Source organism: Mytilus californianus, unplaced genomic scaffold, assembly GCF_021869535.1.
Source record: "Mytilus californianus isolate M0D057914Y unplaced genomic scaffold, xbMytCali1.0.p SCAF_12, whole genome shotgun sequence".
In the NCBI taxonomy this organism is placed as follows: Eukaryota; Metazoa; Mollusca; class Bivalvia; order Mytilida; family Mytilidae; genus Mytilus; species Mytilus californianus.
Window position 1 is genome coordinate 25,583,883 of NW_026262604.1, and position 17,316 is coordinate 25,601,198.

At 31.6% G+C, this 17,316-nt stretch overlaps 1 protein-coding gene across 1 annotated transcript in view; it reads right to left on the bottom strand.

Annotated features, from left to right (window-relative positions):
- Positions 1-778: 778 nt before the first annotated feature.
- The window catches only part of LOC127722426 (hemicentin-1-like), a 30,931-nt gene continuing 14,393 nt past the window's right edge, over positions 779-17,316 (bottom strand). Inside the window, exons 6-9 of the mRNA XM_052229295.1 lie at positions 12,755-12,785; positions 7,145-7,206; positions 1,686-1,716; positions 779-1,178 (exon numbers count right to left, since the gene is read on the bottom strand). Of these exons, the coding sequence (XP_052085255.1) occupies positions 1,151-1,178; positions 1,686-1,716; positions 7,145-7,206; positions 12,755-12,785 (152 nt within the window). The 3' untranslated portion in view covers positions 779-1,150. The remainder of the gene's footprint in view (positions 1,179-1,685; positions 1,717-7,144; positions 7,207-12,754; positions 12,786-17,316) is intronic.

Genomic DNA, 17,316 nt, shown 5'->3' on the forward strand with positions numbered 1-17,316 from the left:
ATTTTTTTTTCCTTATCGGTGACCTATATTTTTTATTTGCTTATTCTTTGAAGCTATATTTCAGCTGTTTATATCACAGTTTTGGACCAAGTGTTACAGACAGTTGTTTTGATATTCCGATAAAAATATGTCAACACCTCTTTTTTCACTTTCATTTCATTGAAAAATGGTCCCTTTTACATACCTGTTTAAAAGTAATATTTTGAGCTTAAATGGTCCGGGACCCCCTATTTGTTTGACCAATTTGGTTCACTCTCTGTAAAGATTAAAATAACAAAAACTACGGCACTTCTGACAGAAACTTTGAATAGGCCCGAGCCACCTTAAACGTTTCCTTAAAATCTATAAAAAGTGAAAGCTAATCTTAAATTTAAACAATATCAATGGATCCTAATGTAATCGTAAAAATCATGAAGCGAAATTGATATTTTACGCTCGATTCATAACGGTTAACGGAAAAACAGTCATGCTTCCTATTAATCATACCTGCTTGTTTAAATAATGATTTTTCCATACATAACGACTGCGTTTTGAATTACGTACTATAAGTGGTAAACATGTTTTTGTTGTCTTGTTTTGTTCTGTCCTTTAATTTTTTTATTGTAGTTTGTCAATAAGACCGTCCATTTTGATATCATGAAATACAATGTGTTTGTAACTCTATTCCAACATATGATAATGTTAGATGCATTAACATGAAAACGGCAAACTCCAATTGTATAAACATGTACCAAATTTTACTGAATTGCTAATAGAATAAATAAAAACTTTGAATTTTTTGACGATCTTTTTATCTTATGTTTTTACAAAAATTATCATCTATATGAACAATATTTTAAATATAATTGAACCGTTTTTCTCCGACATCTCCGATAACAATGCGAAAAACAATTCAGAAGCTAAACGGAATGCATTCATTAAATAAGGAACACTTTTTGTGCATATATGCAACTATAAAATTCAAAATATCATGTACATATCTAAAAGCCAATTTAGGTAAATGAACAAAACATTTTGTAATTGACAATTTGTTTGAATGTATTTTACTATTTACTCAAACATACAAGAAAAAGATTATTTAATATTACATTCTACATTGTTGACTTTGAAGTGTTAAATACAAAACATGTAATAGCACGCTAAGCGTTTTTTAAGAAGTTGAGCTGTTTGATTCGTCACTAAAAGAAAAAGATCGTTAAAAATTATTATCAAAAGTTGTATTATGAACGAAATATTTGTAAAAATGCAGTACCTGGAGATAAAGAATATACAAACAATAATTGTTTTATAACATTGATGTAACGTAAATTTAATTCATCAATATGATTTTCTTTGTTTTGGTATGGTCTTTTTGTTGAAAAAAAATCGATATAAGTTTTGCGTCATGTTTTTCTATTGTTGGGTTTCTATAGGAAATCAAACGTTTTTCAATTATATTTTCATTTATGCATTGGTCTTGTTGTTTAAAAGTATCTGCGGTGTGTTGATTGTGTTTTGTTGTGAAGCTTTCTAAAAAATTCTATTACGTTAATTAAGGTGACAATAGTTTTCGATGTTCAAATCTGGTAAACTTATTAGGGAGACCATTGCATCTGGTTATCTAACGATCAAGAAAATAAATGAAATTTAAGCAACATGACTTCATTTGATATACATATATCTTTGTTTGATAATATATCACTTACAGCTGGACTTGACCTGGATGACGTGGGGTATCTGAAAAAAGGTTAACTGTATTCATTAAATTGTTTACAACATGTTGATAGTACAATCACTTTAATGTTCATCTTTGTTTATATATGAATATGCTTAGACGATCAACATTATATTTTTTTTGACAAAGACAGAATCAAATTCTTGACACACATCATAACATAAGTAAGATTGGTATACACACTGCTGAAACAAGGTAAAAAGGATATATCTAGGAAAAAACATATATATTTAATTCCACATAGAAATATATAATATATATAATAAAAAAAAAAAACAATCAAGCGTAGTGTCTATCTCTTTGATTATCTTATGCGGAAGTTTTGAGAAGGTTTATTATGTACTTGTAGTTTAGCATTGTTCATCGTGTTAAATGCTTCAATAAAGTAATGATTCATCTGTTTCCGATATCTAAACGATTAAAAATGTATAAAAGAACAACACTATGAAAAGGAAATTATAAATACAAGTATCAATATATATTTCGTCGGATATCCGATATCTTTCATCAGTATGATGTGAAAGGAACCATGTCATTATATGCCGGTTTCGTCAAATAATCTTGATCGTAATAGAAAACACGCTTGGTTTATTCTAAAATTTCAAAGTTGACGAAGGTTTAGTATTTACAGCAGAGACTGAACACCCAAAATAAATATCAGCGTACGACTTGGACTTGTATATATAAAAAAGAAGATGTGGTATGATTGCCAATGAGACAACTCTCCATAGAGACCAAATGACACAGAAATTAACAACTATAGGTCACCGTACGGCCTTCAACAATGAGCAAAGCCCATACCGTATTGTAAGCTATAAAAGGCCCCAAAATGACAAATGTAAAACAATTCAAACGAGAATTCTAACGGCCTAATTTATGTACAAAAAATGAACGAAAAACAAATATGTAACACATCAACAAATGACAACCACTGAATTACAGGCTCCTGACTTAGGACAGGCATATACATACAGAATGCGGCGGAGTTAAACATGTTAGCGGGATCCCAACCCTCCCCTAACCTGGGACAGTGGTGTAACATTACAACATAAGAACGAACTATAAAAATCAGTTGAAAAAGGCTTTACTCAATGGATACAAATAGAAATACATCTAACAAAAACACAGAGTGGACGTGGCCGGGTTCTTGTATATCCCAACAACAAAAAGACACTAAGTACTGATCTGAGAATACTCGCAGTTACTGACAGCTAGTTCAAAGCCACTAACAACTAATAAAAAAAAAATCATGCATCTAACATTGTCTAAGACTAAATAGTTAGTTAACGACGGATGATTATATACAACTGAGACTGCGTAGATAAGAAGATTTGACTGTGTGTTTTCAGATCACCACGACGGGTGCCACATGCAGAGCACGATCGGCTTACGCTTCCAGGGAACCCTGAGTTTCTTGTTGCTAAGTCTTTAGTTTTTTAAGTAGTGTTTTGTGTACTATTATTAGTCTGCTAGGCATTAGGGTTTGTCAGTCTATTTTCGACTTATGAGTTTGAATGTCCCACTGGTTCACTTTTTAATTGGTCCAATCTGATATTAATGTTAATTTTCCTATCCAATTTGTTTTACGAAGATCAAGTAATGTAGTGATGGGGGTCATTGATGGTAAATGTCAGTCGATTAAGACAGAGAAAATATCAAATTTGTTAACTTCCATTTAAGACCACACGTAAAAAATATACAATCCTATAGTGCTGTTCATCTTAGATCCATATCTACTCTTTATAAAAGAAAGTTATGAACAAGTATACAGGTAAAATAGCTACGGACGTTTTCAAATACGTCCGTAAAACATCCGTATAACGGACGTTTTACGGAAAAATAGTACCACGTCCGTAAAACGGATCTTACGTTTTACGTACGTTCTAAAACATCCGTTTTACGGACGTTCTCTAAAACGTCCGTATTACGGCTGTAAAAGCACACGTTTTATTTTCATTAAAAAAACCTTGTAAAATATTTGCCTCTTAAATTTCTTTCACTTTAAATTGATATATTAACGTGAAAAAATGGTTTAAAAGAAAATATCACGATTTGATTTATAATAAAGGTACATGTTTTTGACATTCCGTCCTGAAGTAAGGGTATACTGCCCTGCAAAAATAGAATAAACCTGTCTTTTTCGTGTTTGTGTAATTGGTTTGCTGTCTTGTATTAAAGGTGCTTGCATGATGTATCTATGAATGTCAACAAAAAAGGTCATATATAAATCGAGCGATGTCCGTAACTTGCATGATATTCACAAGTGTTTTTCAGAGTATTTCTATACGTGTATCACATATTGTAAATATTGTACAATCAAGCAATACACGTAAAGTGTACATAGATATGATACATATCACATTATTAAGTAAACTGAAAGGCATGTTAAAACATTTTTTGATTTGAGCGTCACTGATGATTCTTTTGTATCTGGACGAAACGCACGCCTGGCGCAAATACAAAATTTCAATCCTGGTATCTAAGTTGAGTGTATGAATATATACATGTAACTTGTATATGTAAATATCTACATTACGCACAGAAGGATTTACATAGTTGAGACAGCAACCCAATGACAAAAAAAAAAAACAACAAAAAACAAACAGCATATAAAGGGTTATATACAACTGTATGTTGTCTTTGACAATTGACATGTGTCTAACAATATGCAAATTTCGTATATCTCACGAGTTTATACAAGTTTTAATAGATAAAACAGACACAACCAGACGAGCTGTCAACAACAAATACTCAAAATAAAATATGACAAAATTGTCAAACAACCACGTACTATGTTTCTTGGCTATGCCAGTGAAATGAATACGTGGAAGGGTAAACTGGCCTTTTGATTAATGCAAAAGTAGAAAATACAAAAAAATAAAAGTGTTTGTATTACATTGCCAGCAAAGACTATTTAATGAGAAATGAGAATAAGTTTTAATTGGTGCTGAAGAAAGATCTTGTTGGTAGACTTAGTATTATAAAATTGCTAAGTATATTTCATTGTGTATTCCAAATTTTTTAATTGTCTATTTTGTTAAATGAATGTGTTGACAAGGGCTACTTGTATTTAAAAATACTAACATATATGCATATTTTTATCATAACGTTATCTGCAGTTATTAAATCTTTCGATTATACCTATACATATTATATTTATATATATTATGTTTTTGATATCCAAACACAAAAAGATGTTTCTCCAAAAAATTTTTGTCACGAAAACTAACTTGTTACCCTTTGTTTGACAATGAGTAACAATTTGGAATAGAGTTTTATACCTATATATCAATTTTAAATCCCAACTTAAACAGTCGAACCCCAGAATTAGGTTTTGTTTTAACAAAAAGGTACTTCAAACTTTAACTTTTTTTGTTTACCTCCGATCACTTTAAAACAAATTATTTATTACACGTATATATCACTTTTTTTCAAGTCCTAGTATAAGAGGACATTTTACAAAGTTGGTGATTTTTAACAATAAATAAGTTTGCCAAATTAAATTTATCTCGTTCTTTAAATAAAAACAAAAACAAAACAAGTTTTGGGACCTGGAAACTTTCTTGAATAGCATGTAATACATATCAAATACATATACAAATCCAACCACCATAAAATATTTCAAATTTTTCTCTGACTTTTTACAGAAATTAAAAAAAGTATGGTACTATTACCTGTAACTTAACCAAAACATTTTTTTCCGTTGTAAATTTTGAATAATATTGTAACTATAAATTTCTTATATTTCACTTAATTCCCTCCCTTTCTTTTTGACATGTTAATATTAAAACAATTTTGAATAGCATATGACACCCATATCTCAACTTTTTTGAAAATGAAATATTAGCTCAAGAAGATGCTTCTGACAGATTTTTTCAACAAAAACTGAGTTTTTATCACAATTACTGTCAAAATTTAACATCAAAAATAGGTTCTTTCCTTTTATAAATATGAACACTGTGTTAAAAGACTTTAACAAGCTGTTGAGACAATCTTGATAACTTTGAATCTTAAGTCAAAAATGTGTTGACGAACTAAACATTGTAACCAAAATAGAGCACCTGTGTGAAAAAATTTTCAAACATTTTTTATATGAAGGTCAGAGGTCATAGTCAGGTGATGATCATGGTAATATGCATAACACCTTCTTGAAGTAATACACCTTTTCATCAATTATTAAAAACCATTGATGAGATTAAACAGTATTCATCCGGGCAAGGTTGTATGGGAACAACCGAGTACGAAGAAATACAATTAAACATATTTTAGGGCTCTATCTTTGTCTAAAAGAATTACATAAATTTAAATACTATGTGTATACTTTGCGTCTCGTACAGTGGTTATACTGATCTATGTCACTAGTATTCACAAGTCCGTAAAATAGACACAATTTAACAATCTGTATGATAGACGCGTTACCGGGGTGAATACGGACGTTATACGGATGGGGGAAAACGGACGTTTTACGGATGAGAAAAACGGACGTTTTACGTCCGTTGTACGAAACGTCAGTAAAACATCCGTTTCATACAGGCGTTTTACGTCCGTAGCTATTTTACCTGTGTACTAGTGTCCTACAGTGAATCCAAGTCCTTTCATTTAATACCTTAATTAACCAACTACATGTTTATTACACTTCATTAAACCAAAAATATTCGTTAGAAATCTGCATTTTTGGTGAAATGATAATTGTTAGGACTATTATTGTGAAAATAATTGTATGAATTTCAAGATTATGTACTCGTCACAAAAATACGTCACTGTTTGTTTTGGCTTGTGCTGTCGTTAATTGGGATGTTCGTTGTTATTCTGTGGTTTACATGTTGTAAAGACTAACATATCATTTATGTGTGCGTTTTTCTGTGCTTAATGTTCTTCCGTTTGTTTGTGCTTCATTCCTGTCACATAGTGTTGTCATTTTAGCGGTATCATTTAATTTGCCATATAGCCGGGAGGTTTGCCTGGCCATAAAACCAGGTTCAACCAATAATTTCTTTTTAATGTGCTGTACCAAGTCAGGAATATGGCAGTTGTTATCAAATAGTTCGTTTTTATGTATGTTTGCGTTTTATTTTGGTGCACTTCAGTGTTTCTGTTGTTCCGTTGTTTTCCTGCATAGTTGCTGAGTTTCCCTCGGTTTTAGTCTGTAACCCAGATTTGTTTTCTCTCAATCGTTTTATGACATTAGAACTGAAGTATACTACTGTTACCTTTATTAACACTGATAGCTTAGTATAATGGATCCACTATTATGTCATAAAACACGGCTTTATTCTGGTACATTTTCACTTTTAACTGGATTTGGTTTCGGGCTTATTTAGATTCAAACTCCACTGATTAATCTTATGTCGATAAAACTTGCGTCTTGTTAACTGAATTAAAACCGGTATCTTTGATGAGTTTTTATTACAAACCTTTATGTTTGCTTACCATTTGAATTCGAATGTGTTTCATTGGTAATCGTATTGTCTGCCCCTGGTGATGGATGATTCCTGAAATTATCGAAAACACTTCAGCATACAAATAAATAATGTTGTATATACGCGCATTTATTCATGGTAGTTCATCAATTAAAAGTATGTATGCATTCATTGTTTGAATGTTTTCCTTACACACCAAAAACAAGAGGCTCACAAGAGCCTGAATCGCTCACCTGTATTTCAAAGGAGAAAATTTTTAAATGTTAGCAAACTTGATGAACAAATTGTGTTAAATTGTCTTTAAAGGGCAATAACTCCTTAAGGGGTCGATTGACAATTATGGTCATATTAACATTTTTGTAGATCTTACTTTGCTGAACATTATTGCTGCTTACAGTTTATATATATCTATAATAATATTCAAAATATAACAAAAAACTGCAAAATTTTGTTAAAACTACCAATTTGGTGGCAGCAACCCAACAATGGGTTGTTCTATTCGTCTGAAAATTTCAGGGCCGATAGATCTTGACCAATTGAATAATTTTTCCTTATGTCCCATTTGCTCTAAAAGATTTAGTTTTTGTGATATAAGCCAAAAACTGAATTTGACCCTTGTGGTCTATTTTTAGCCATGGCTGCCATGTCTGTCGATGGATACAAACTTCGGATACAATTTATAAACAAAATACCCTAAGGAACATTTAGTTAAAGTTTGAAGGTGATTGGCCCAGTAGTTTCAGAGGAGAAGATTTTTAAATGTTAGCAAACTTGATGAACAAATTGTGTAAAATTCTCTTTAAAGGGCAATAACTCCTTAAGGTGTCGATTGACAATTATGGTCATATAAACTTTTTTTGTAGATCTTACTTTGCTGAACATTATTGCTGCTTACAGTTTATATATATATCTATAATAATATTCAAAATAATAACAAAAAACTGCAAAATTTTGTACAAACTACCAATTTGGTGGCAGCAACCCAACAATGGGTTGTTCGATTCGTCTGAAAATTTCAGGGCCGATAGATCTTGACCAATTAAACAATTTTACCCCTGTCACATTTGCTTTAAAAGATTTAGTTTTTGAGATATAAGCCAAAAACTGCATTTGACCCTTATGTTCTATTTTTAGCCATAGCGGCCATGTTTGTCGATGGATACAAACTTCGGATACAATTTATAAACAAGATACCCTAAGGAACATTTAGTTAAAGTTTGAAGGTAATTGGCCCAGTAGTTTCAAAGGAGAAGATTTTTGAAATAGTTTACGACGACAGACGACGACAGACGACGACGACGACAGACGACGACAGACGACGACGACGACAGACGACGATGACAGACGAAGACGACAGACGACGGACGCCAAGTGATGGCATAAGCTCACATGGGGCCCTTCGGGCCCCGGTGAGCTAAAAAGCGACGAAGAATCACATTTTTACTGTTAAAATTATAGCTTAATTAGTATCTATCATAGAGCATCTATTACGTAACAACTGAAAAACAAATGTATCTTCAATTACACAGTAAATGAAAACAAATTGTTCTGATAAAGTAACATCCTAGCTGTATGAATTAAAAGGAAATATGACTTTCTTATTCGGAAAAGATATAAATTTGCATTATAAGAAAAAAGTAAAATAACAAAAATACCGAACTCCAAAGAAAATTAAAATAGAGAAGTCCCTTATCAAAAGACTTATTTATTAACAATTTCAGGTCATCTACTTAAAAATGCTACAAAACAGAGGAATGATATCTATGATGAAAAAAAAAAAAAAACCAAGATGCATCACTATGTTTATATGCTTTAATGTATTGGCTAATAGGGTTAATAGAAACCAGAGAATACACCTAAACGGAAACAATAGACATGTGAATTTGATAGAATTCAGTATTATAGTATCATAATATTATGTATTTAGTGATCAAAATTTACAAATGAATTTCTTTAAGTATTCGTTCAATTCACATAACTGAGTGCGACTTAACATATGATAGCAGAAAAATAAACCCCGAAACATTTAGGTCAATATTATAAATTCCAATACAGCTACTGATTTGACCACGCTGTGCCAAACTGAAGAGGAAAGTAAAACATATTTCCCTTTTTAATTTGAGTGACACTGATGAGTATTTTGTAGACGAAATGCACGTCTGACGTACAATTTTCTTATCCTGGTATCGATGATAAATTAAAAATTATTAATCTTGATATTGGCACTGTTTTTAGCGATATCAGACATGTAAATTTTCATATTTGGATTAAAACATCTAATTTGAGGAACTATAAGTTGCTTATCAGAAAACACTAAAATTTATTGATTTTTTGTGTATCTATACTACTAAAGGAAGAGACCGATTTCATTGAGCCGCAACTCCTCTGAAACCATACTAATTCTGAAATATTTGTGATATGACGTATAAATGTAGTGTTATGTGCTTCCTAAATTTGTCTTTGAAACAATCTTTTTTCCACAAAAAATCTAATTTTTGTGAAAATATCCAATTTAAGAGACCGTTATCGATCCGTGTCTTTCGTGCATGCTTAGACGACACACTGCCCGCAATATTAACAACTCCTTGTTGGTTAGCAACAAAATCAGGTTCAACCCACCATTTTTTCTTTAAATGTCCTGTACCAAGTCAGGAAAATGGCAGTTGTTATCTTACAGTTTGTTTCTGTGCGTGTTGCATTGTCGTTTGTTTTTTGTTGCTCTTCGGTGATTCTGTTGTTTCGTTGTTTTCCTCTTATAGTTGATGTGTTTCCCTCGAATTTATTTTGTAACCCGGATTTGTTTTCTCTCAATCGATTTATGACTTTCGAACAGCGGTATAGTAATATTGCCTTTATTCGACACTTGCCTTATTGTTATGCGATTTCGCGGACATCTTCTAGTGTCAATAATGAGAGCAACCTTCAAAGCAAATTGACTCTTTTATTATATATAGAAGATCTGGGGTAATAAATGCTTACAAATTGGAAAAGAAATTTGGTTTGAGCATTTAAATTGCAATTATTTAAATCCTTCCATGGCATACTCGGTTTTTAGAGGATTCATGTTGCTTAATCTTGTAAATTTTGTGCAGTGTTTAGTTGGATGTTGAGTTCCTTGGGTTTTTCACTTCTGTTCATTGGATTATCATTTTTTTTGCATTGACTTATAATTTTTCCTTTGCCATGTAATGTCTGCCTATTTCCAACTAGTGTATTAAAGGTTATAGCAACGGAACCCCTAATGTCTAGCGAATTCAATAATATTGAAAATTTAACCAGTCCTATTTCAAATGTAGACAGGACCACATCTTCTTTTTTATAAAGACTACATTATTTATTTAAACTATTGTTGAAGCCTAGTCCAAGACTGTAAATTTGCTGGCAGTTTTTGGTTAGGGTGTTTCACTCCTTTGTGATTGATATTGATACACCTATGACATTTAGCATGCATACATCGTACTAGCAAAATGAACAGGCTTATCAGGATCATAATTTGACATGCTCTAGCGTATTTACCTGACGATATCGGGATATGGGTATTTAGTCGGATCTTAACAGGTAGTTGTGATAATTTTACAACCCGGTATGGATGAAAGTAAATAAAGAATGTAAAATGTTCAGGCTTTAATTAAATCTGTATTTGGGTAAGTTGATGCAAGCATACGATCTGTATTGCGTCTTATACTATGAGAAGCAAATAATCTTTAACTACTATATTATATTATTGTGTAAAAAACGTTTATTATGAGCTATGAAAGTCAAGTAGCTCGAGCATTTTTCTGGGTAAATTTTAAAAAATTTCAAAGAATATTCTTTACTGTGTGTTAGCATTCATTAGATGTCACTAGCATATAGATGAACAACTTTTGGTTATATTGATAATTTAGAATCTTCATTGAAGGTGGAGCACGAATGCGCAGTTAATTAATTATATTGATGTGTCATTTGTATGCAAGAGTGACATTCCTTTGTACTATGTTCCGATTCGAAAAAGTCAATTCAAGCTATGCGAGTATTGTCTCCCTTGAACAGGTTCATAATATGATATTTACGTATAGTTATTTGATTTAATTTTGAATAATTACAAAATTTATAAATTCAATAGAATTCAGTTTTTGTTATTGGTGTATTAAAGACATTGATGTATAAATATATTTTTATTAATTTGAAACGTTTAATTTTATTACATACCAATATATAGAACCGTTCGTCGTTTTTAAATATTATTCAGTTATACACATGTACTTCCAACACCGACATGCAAGTCACAAAATACTTTGTGTAGTGAGACAATGAACTGTAATAGACTCTGTCAATGCAATGCCTCAGACAGAACAGAATACTGTTTAAATATAATATGAGGTAACATCCAGGTGATCAAAACGCGTGTAAATAGACACATATAGCTATATATATAGTCAATCAGCTGTCATAGATACACTGTTTTAAATTGTGTCCACATCATCTAACCTGCAACAGCATTGATCCTGCTACTTGTAAAAGCATTTGTCGCTTTAAGGTAGATGGGGTGTCTAAATTATAATCCATAGAATTTAAAAAAACTTTGCCATAATGTAGTACTAGTATATATCATGCTTTTTTAAAAAAACATAATAAAAAGAATGGGTCACGGTGCTTATTTTCACGCCTCAGGGTGTGCAAAATTGACAGATTTTGTATAGATTATGCATGGAAAACCCAATGTTCTGCCAATAAACGAAAACTGCACCATAGAATTTTGGGATACAATATGAGAAGATAGCTCTAATATTATGTTTTCAGATAAGAAAAAGAAAAAATGGGGTCACGGGTCCCGTTTTCTTGCTACATAATAAAATAGGTAAATTCCTAACAAATTCTATTGTAAAAGTAACTTTATCTGAATTATCTGCCCTTAAATTTGAGTTGCCTCCCCTTATGTGGCAAAGATGGAAAAAATTGAATCGAACAAAAGTATTCTGTTTTTTTGTTAAATACAATCACAAATATGATAAAACATGTCATTTTCTATGTTGAAATGAAAATTCTTAAACATAAATTACCTACTACTCTCAAATTTAGCATATTTTATTAAAGATCTAGACCGATTGTTTCCTGGTATTTCAAAATCCAAGATGGAGGAAGACACCCTATCTACCTGGATATGGTGTATACAATTTTGTCAGAACTGAAATATTAATTTATCTGCATTACTCGATCCCTTAAGACAAATACATGAAAGGAGTGTAACACCCCCCTAATACAAAAACACATATGCACAAACACAAAAACAGAACACAATAGTCACCACTTTATTCAAACTTATGCCAAATGCTTGAGTGAAAAATTATAATTGGAATCGTACATTTTTTACTTTTTTGAAAAAAACTATAAATGAAAACCGAATTATATTATCTCCCCATAATGATAGAATGTTGGGAAAATTAACCAGAGTTATCTTACATTAATCACAGAGAGGGGCTAGCAAACAATTTTTAATTGTAGCTTAATTAACGCTAAAACAATTTTCCACTATAAAAAAATGTTACTTTATTCAAAAAAAAAGGCCTTTGTAAGCTAAATCTTCTAATTTTATTAGATATTATGAATGTTTATGACAATAGATAAACATGCTACTTACTCTGGTCTAGTTTCTGGAGACGCTGTGCTTCCTAATAATATATAACAAATATTAATTAAGTATAAATCAATTAACTTGGAATTTGAAAATATTGTCTTGTTTATGACGTTGACAATGCGTTTCCGTAGAGTGTTATTTGTGACGTCACTAAAACATACAGGTTCGCGGAAATTTTACGTCGTCTGCTCCAAATTTAGAAAAATGATGGTTTTTACTCAAAATATTTCATTTAGAACAGTTGTAGCAGTTGTAGTTTATAACTAATAACCATACGTTGTCTCGAAATATATATTTTATGTGTAGTCGGATCAAAACATGATAGAAATGCTCGGCAAAGCCTCACTTTCTACCTGTGTTTAAGCCAAGTACAGATTAAATTCACATTTCGAGACAATATATTGTTTTTTAATATTTATACGACTTTTTCATGGCATAAGCAACAAGACGGATGGAATTTATTCAACAGGTACCGCGTATCTATTGCATAAGTTAAACTCTTTTCATTTATAGGTCATGTGGTATTTAGATATAAGGAGATGTGGTATGAGTGCTAATAAGAGAACTCTCCATCCAAGATTGATCCAAATACCATACACTACCATTGTCTGGTATAACCTTTTGCTCAGTCACGAGGTGGTTTACTTCTCTTTTTCCATTTCAAATTAAACTTGCTCAATTTAGAGTAAACTATTAAGAGAGTCGGTCAAATTTTCTTAATAGACAACATGGACTCATTCCATATTATCTCTAGAAAACGTTTCTATATCAAATAAAGTTTTAGGATACACTTTTTTTTACATGTGAGATGATGAAAAGACAATATCTAATAATAAAACAGACACATTGTAAAATACAAAATCAATCAGAAAAAAAACTAAAAGCAAAAAAACATAACAAATACTGGAATTTTATAAACATTCTAAATGGCTACAATGAAAATGGAAATGAAATAATTACTGAATTTTCTCTCACTTATGATCATTTTCGTGTCTGACTTTTTTACGCTATTGTATTTTATTATCATCTTTCTTTACAAAACGCTAGATTCCTTATTATTAAATGTTTTATGCAGATGTATTTTCGCAACGACAGAAATTGTCATAACTGGCATTAGTCATTATAATTGCTTATCAGAATATATCTGTTTTTGGGCTGTATAATACGTTGTTTCCGGATACACAAGATTTTATAAGACTACCTTTGCACACTGATTCTTTCATTCATTTATATTGTCTGTAAGGGGGCGTTTACAAATCTTTGGTTAACTTTGTATTTCTTTTATTTAAGTTTCCTGATATTTGGTTTGTGAACTTGTGTGCCTTTTAATCGGGTTTCGCATTGTCAGTGACTAATGAGTTTTGAGTGTTATTTTGGTATTTTCTGCTTCTTTATTGTTTGTTGTTTCAAAACGTTATAGTTATCCTTCATCTCTCAATTGAATTCTTAAATACTGGTTCTCTATTAAAAAAAGGACAACAATGACAGAATTTAGTTGTACAAGCTCGCGTGTTGTAGCTCAAGTGAAAAGTTCCATGTTCATTCTTCTTTTAATTCTTTGTTCGGTAATTGGAATTACTTTTTTTCTTCGGTGAGTCATATCGGAAATTGCGGTAGTCTTGTACTTAAGTATCAGGAGGGTATTTTAAATGATAAAACACGTCTCATATTTAGAAAGGTCCGTAACAACACATACAAATAAGGCAGTATTCAAACTGTAGGACATCAGAACAATTAGCAAACTATTTCGTCCCGGACATTGATCTAGCTTGATTCTATAAATCGCGGATCGACATGTGAGAAACAAAAGTACACTTTATCAGAGAGAGTTGAAAATAGGAGTTCCAAATATTAATAGTTCAAGTTCTCATATTTCATATTGCTGCTAATTAACAGTTTTGTTTTACACTAATACATTATTTTCCCCTTTTTGGTCGAATACATTGAATAATATAATAATCAATATGTCTTTATTGACTGCATTGATCATACAAATAGTTTTGTTTCATAGAACAATCTACAAGACAACAGCCACCGCATCATAATTCAGATCAAAGGACCGTTTTATGGTGTCTGAACATTGTAAACAAAGTAAGAAGAAATAGGGGAAGTATACTAGTCAATATGTCAACTGGATATCTCCCATAGTTTAAGTCTACAACATGTATCGAAGAGGGATCAATAAATGAATCTTATTCAACTTGTTACATCAATTTACCTTTAGAATGAGTTTTGAGGATTAGTAATTAGGTGTATTGAATCATGCTTTTAATTTTGATCTGAGCATCATTGATGAGTCTTATGTAGACGAAACGCGCGTCTGGCGTATCAAATTATAAGCCCGGTACCTTTGATAACTAACTATTTAATACTTGATGTAGTAATGTTTTCTGGCTTAAATAAGAAAACAAATTGATACTGGATAAAGATTAAGTAACAGTTTGATAAAAGTTGGTCAATTTAAATTTTTTTAAATTTGTTATATATATTCATGTTGATATTTACTCAAGTTGGAATATATAAGTTATAGAATAGCTAGCGTAGTTTATATACTGACGGACTTAAAAAACGCAAATCATAACTTATATTCATTTCATTGCTTATCAAGCTTCCCGCACGTACTCATTTTGAATAGAAAAATCAATACCTAAATTTTACAGACAATCAAATATCGCGAAATTTTTGTCGTCGCTAGAATTTCTTGACGCGAAATTAGAAGCGCATATATGATTCTTTCGAGAATTTTTCTTCGTTAAACATTTTCATGAATCAATTTCCAAGTTTAAATCAGTAAAAGGTTGTTGATTTTCCTTTTTGTCACGACTGATAAACAAAAATTGAAAATAAATCATTAGAAATTTACAGACAGAAGTAAGTGCACGTTCTTGAGTACAAATTCGGGCTATGAAATTACTTTAAAGTCCCTGCAACTTCATAGCAGGTAGTCATAACTCGCAAGGGAACAACAATGGACCCGGTATACCTGTAGATTAACGTTATGTCCTGTCAATCAAATTAGGCAACGTCATTTGCAACACAGTATAACGGCTACAACGTCAAGTTTGTTTAGCAATTCGTTGGATGTCATGGTTTGCAGATTTACATTAGCATTGTTTTTCGTATGCTGAAATGCCACAGAATTATTTCTAAGGGTTTCAGTGTACACCACATGACTGCAAAAACAGACTGAAATGGGTGGAAATGGGCAAAATCAGAAGGGGGAAAACATTCCCAACAGTATTGGTTAACCTTTCTGTGAATCATTTAGGGATTCTTAACAGCTTCGGATGCATGAAATTATTAAACTTGTTGTTTTCATTTTTTTAACAGCTTTCCTTGCCTTTGACGATTGACACGACCAATAATGAAGACATTACAAGGATTTTAGTGCAAATCACATGATTCAAACGTTAAAAGTGACGTTATCAATTCAATTTTTCGAATTTCAAATTTACCTTAGACGATGCAAAATTGAATCAACTTTATATTCAATTAAGTATTTCATGTGTAATGCTCATTTTAAAATTAAAAATCTAAAAAAACTAATCGAGTGTTGCGTTTGTAAAGTTCGTCAGTATACCAAAAGGTCTTCAACCACAGTTCTTGAATGGGGAATGGCAAGTTTATAGTTTGTAAACATTTTGGGTAAATAAAGGCAACAATAGTATACCGGTGTTCAAAGGTCATAAATCAATCGAAAGAAAATAATTCCAGGTTACAAACTAAAGCCGAAGGATACACATCATCTATAAGAGGAAAACGAAGGGAAATGCAACAGGAACACTGAAGTGCCACAATAACAGACGCCAACATACATAGAAACGAATTATTAAATAACAACTGCCATATTCCTGGCTTGGTTCAGGACATTTCAAGAAATGAATGGTGAGTTGAATCTTGTGTTATGGCTAGCCAAACCTCCCGCTTATAGGTTGCACTTTGTAAATACAGCTGTTTCTCAAACCAAACCTCTTTTGGGGAGATATATAATACTCATAGATATGTTGATTTGTTAACGTACTAGTTCCCAGATATGATCTCTATGTTTCGTCTCATAGAGACATAACTTGGGACTGTTACCAGTATAAAAAATATACTATTGCGGTGAAAAATGAATTCTGAAATAGGCAAAATGAAAAGGTAAGGGTAGTACATAATATTAGTATAAGTTTGAACTCTAACAAGTTCAGGGCATATATATGTTAAATATATGCTGCACAGCCCTATGTTTTGACCTTTCAATAAAATAGTAGTGCATACCAACTTTCCATTCTAGGATATAATTTTTCCACAAAGCTTCATTGTAAAAGTGTCATAGTTTTACATGATTTTTTATCCCAGGCATAGATTACCTTAGCCGTATTAGGCACAACGTTTTGAAATTTTGGATCCCCAATACTCTTCAACTTTGTACTTGTTTGGCTTTATAACTATTTTGATCTGAGCGTCACTGATGAGTCTTATGTAGACTGAACGCGCGTCGTACGTATCAAATTATAAGCGTGGTACCTTTGATAAATATTAGCCGCAAAGGGAGATCCTATGGAAAATTGCGTTGTCTATAT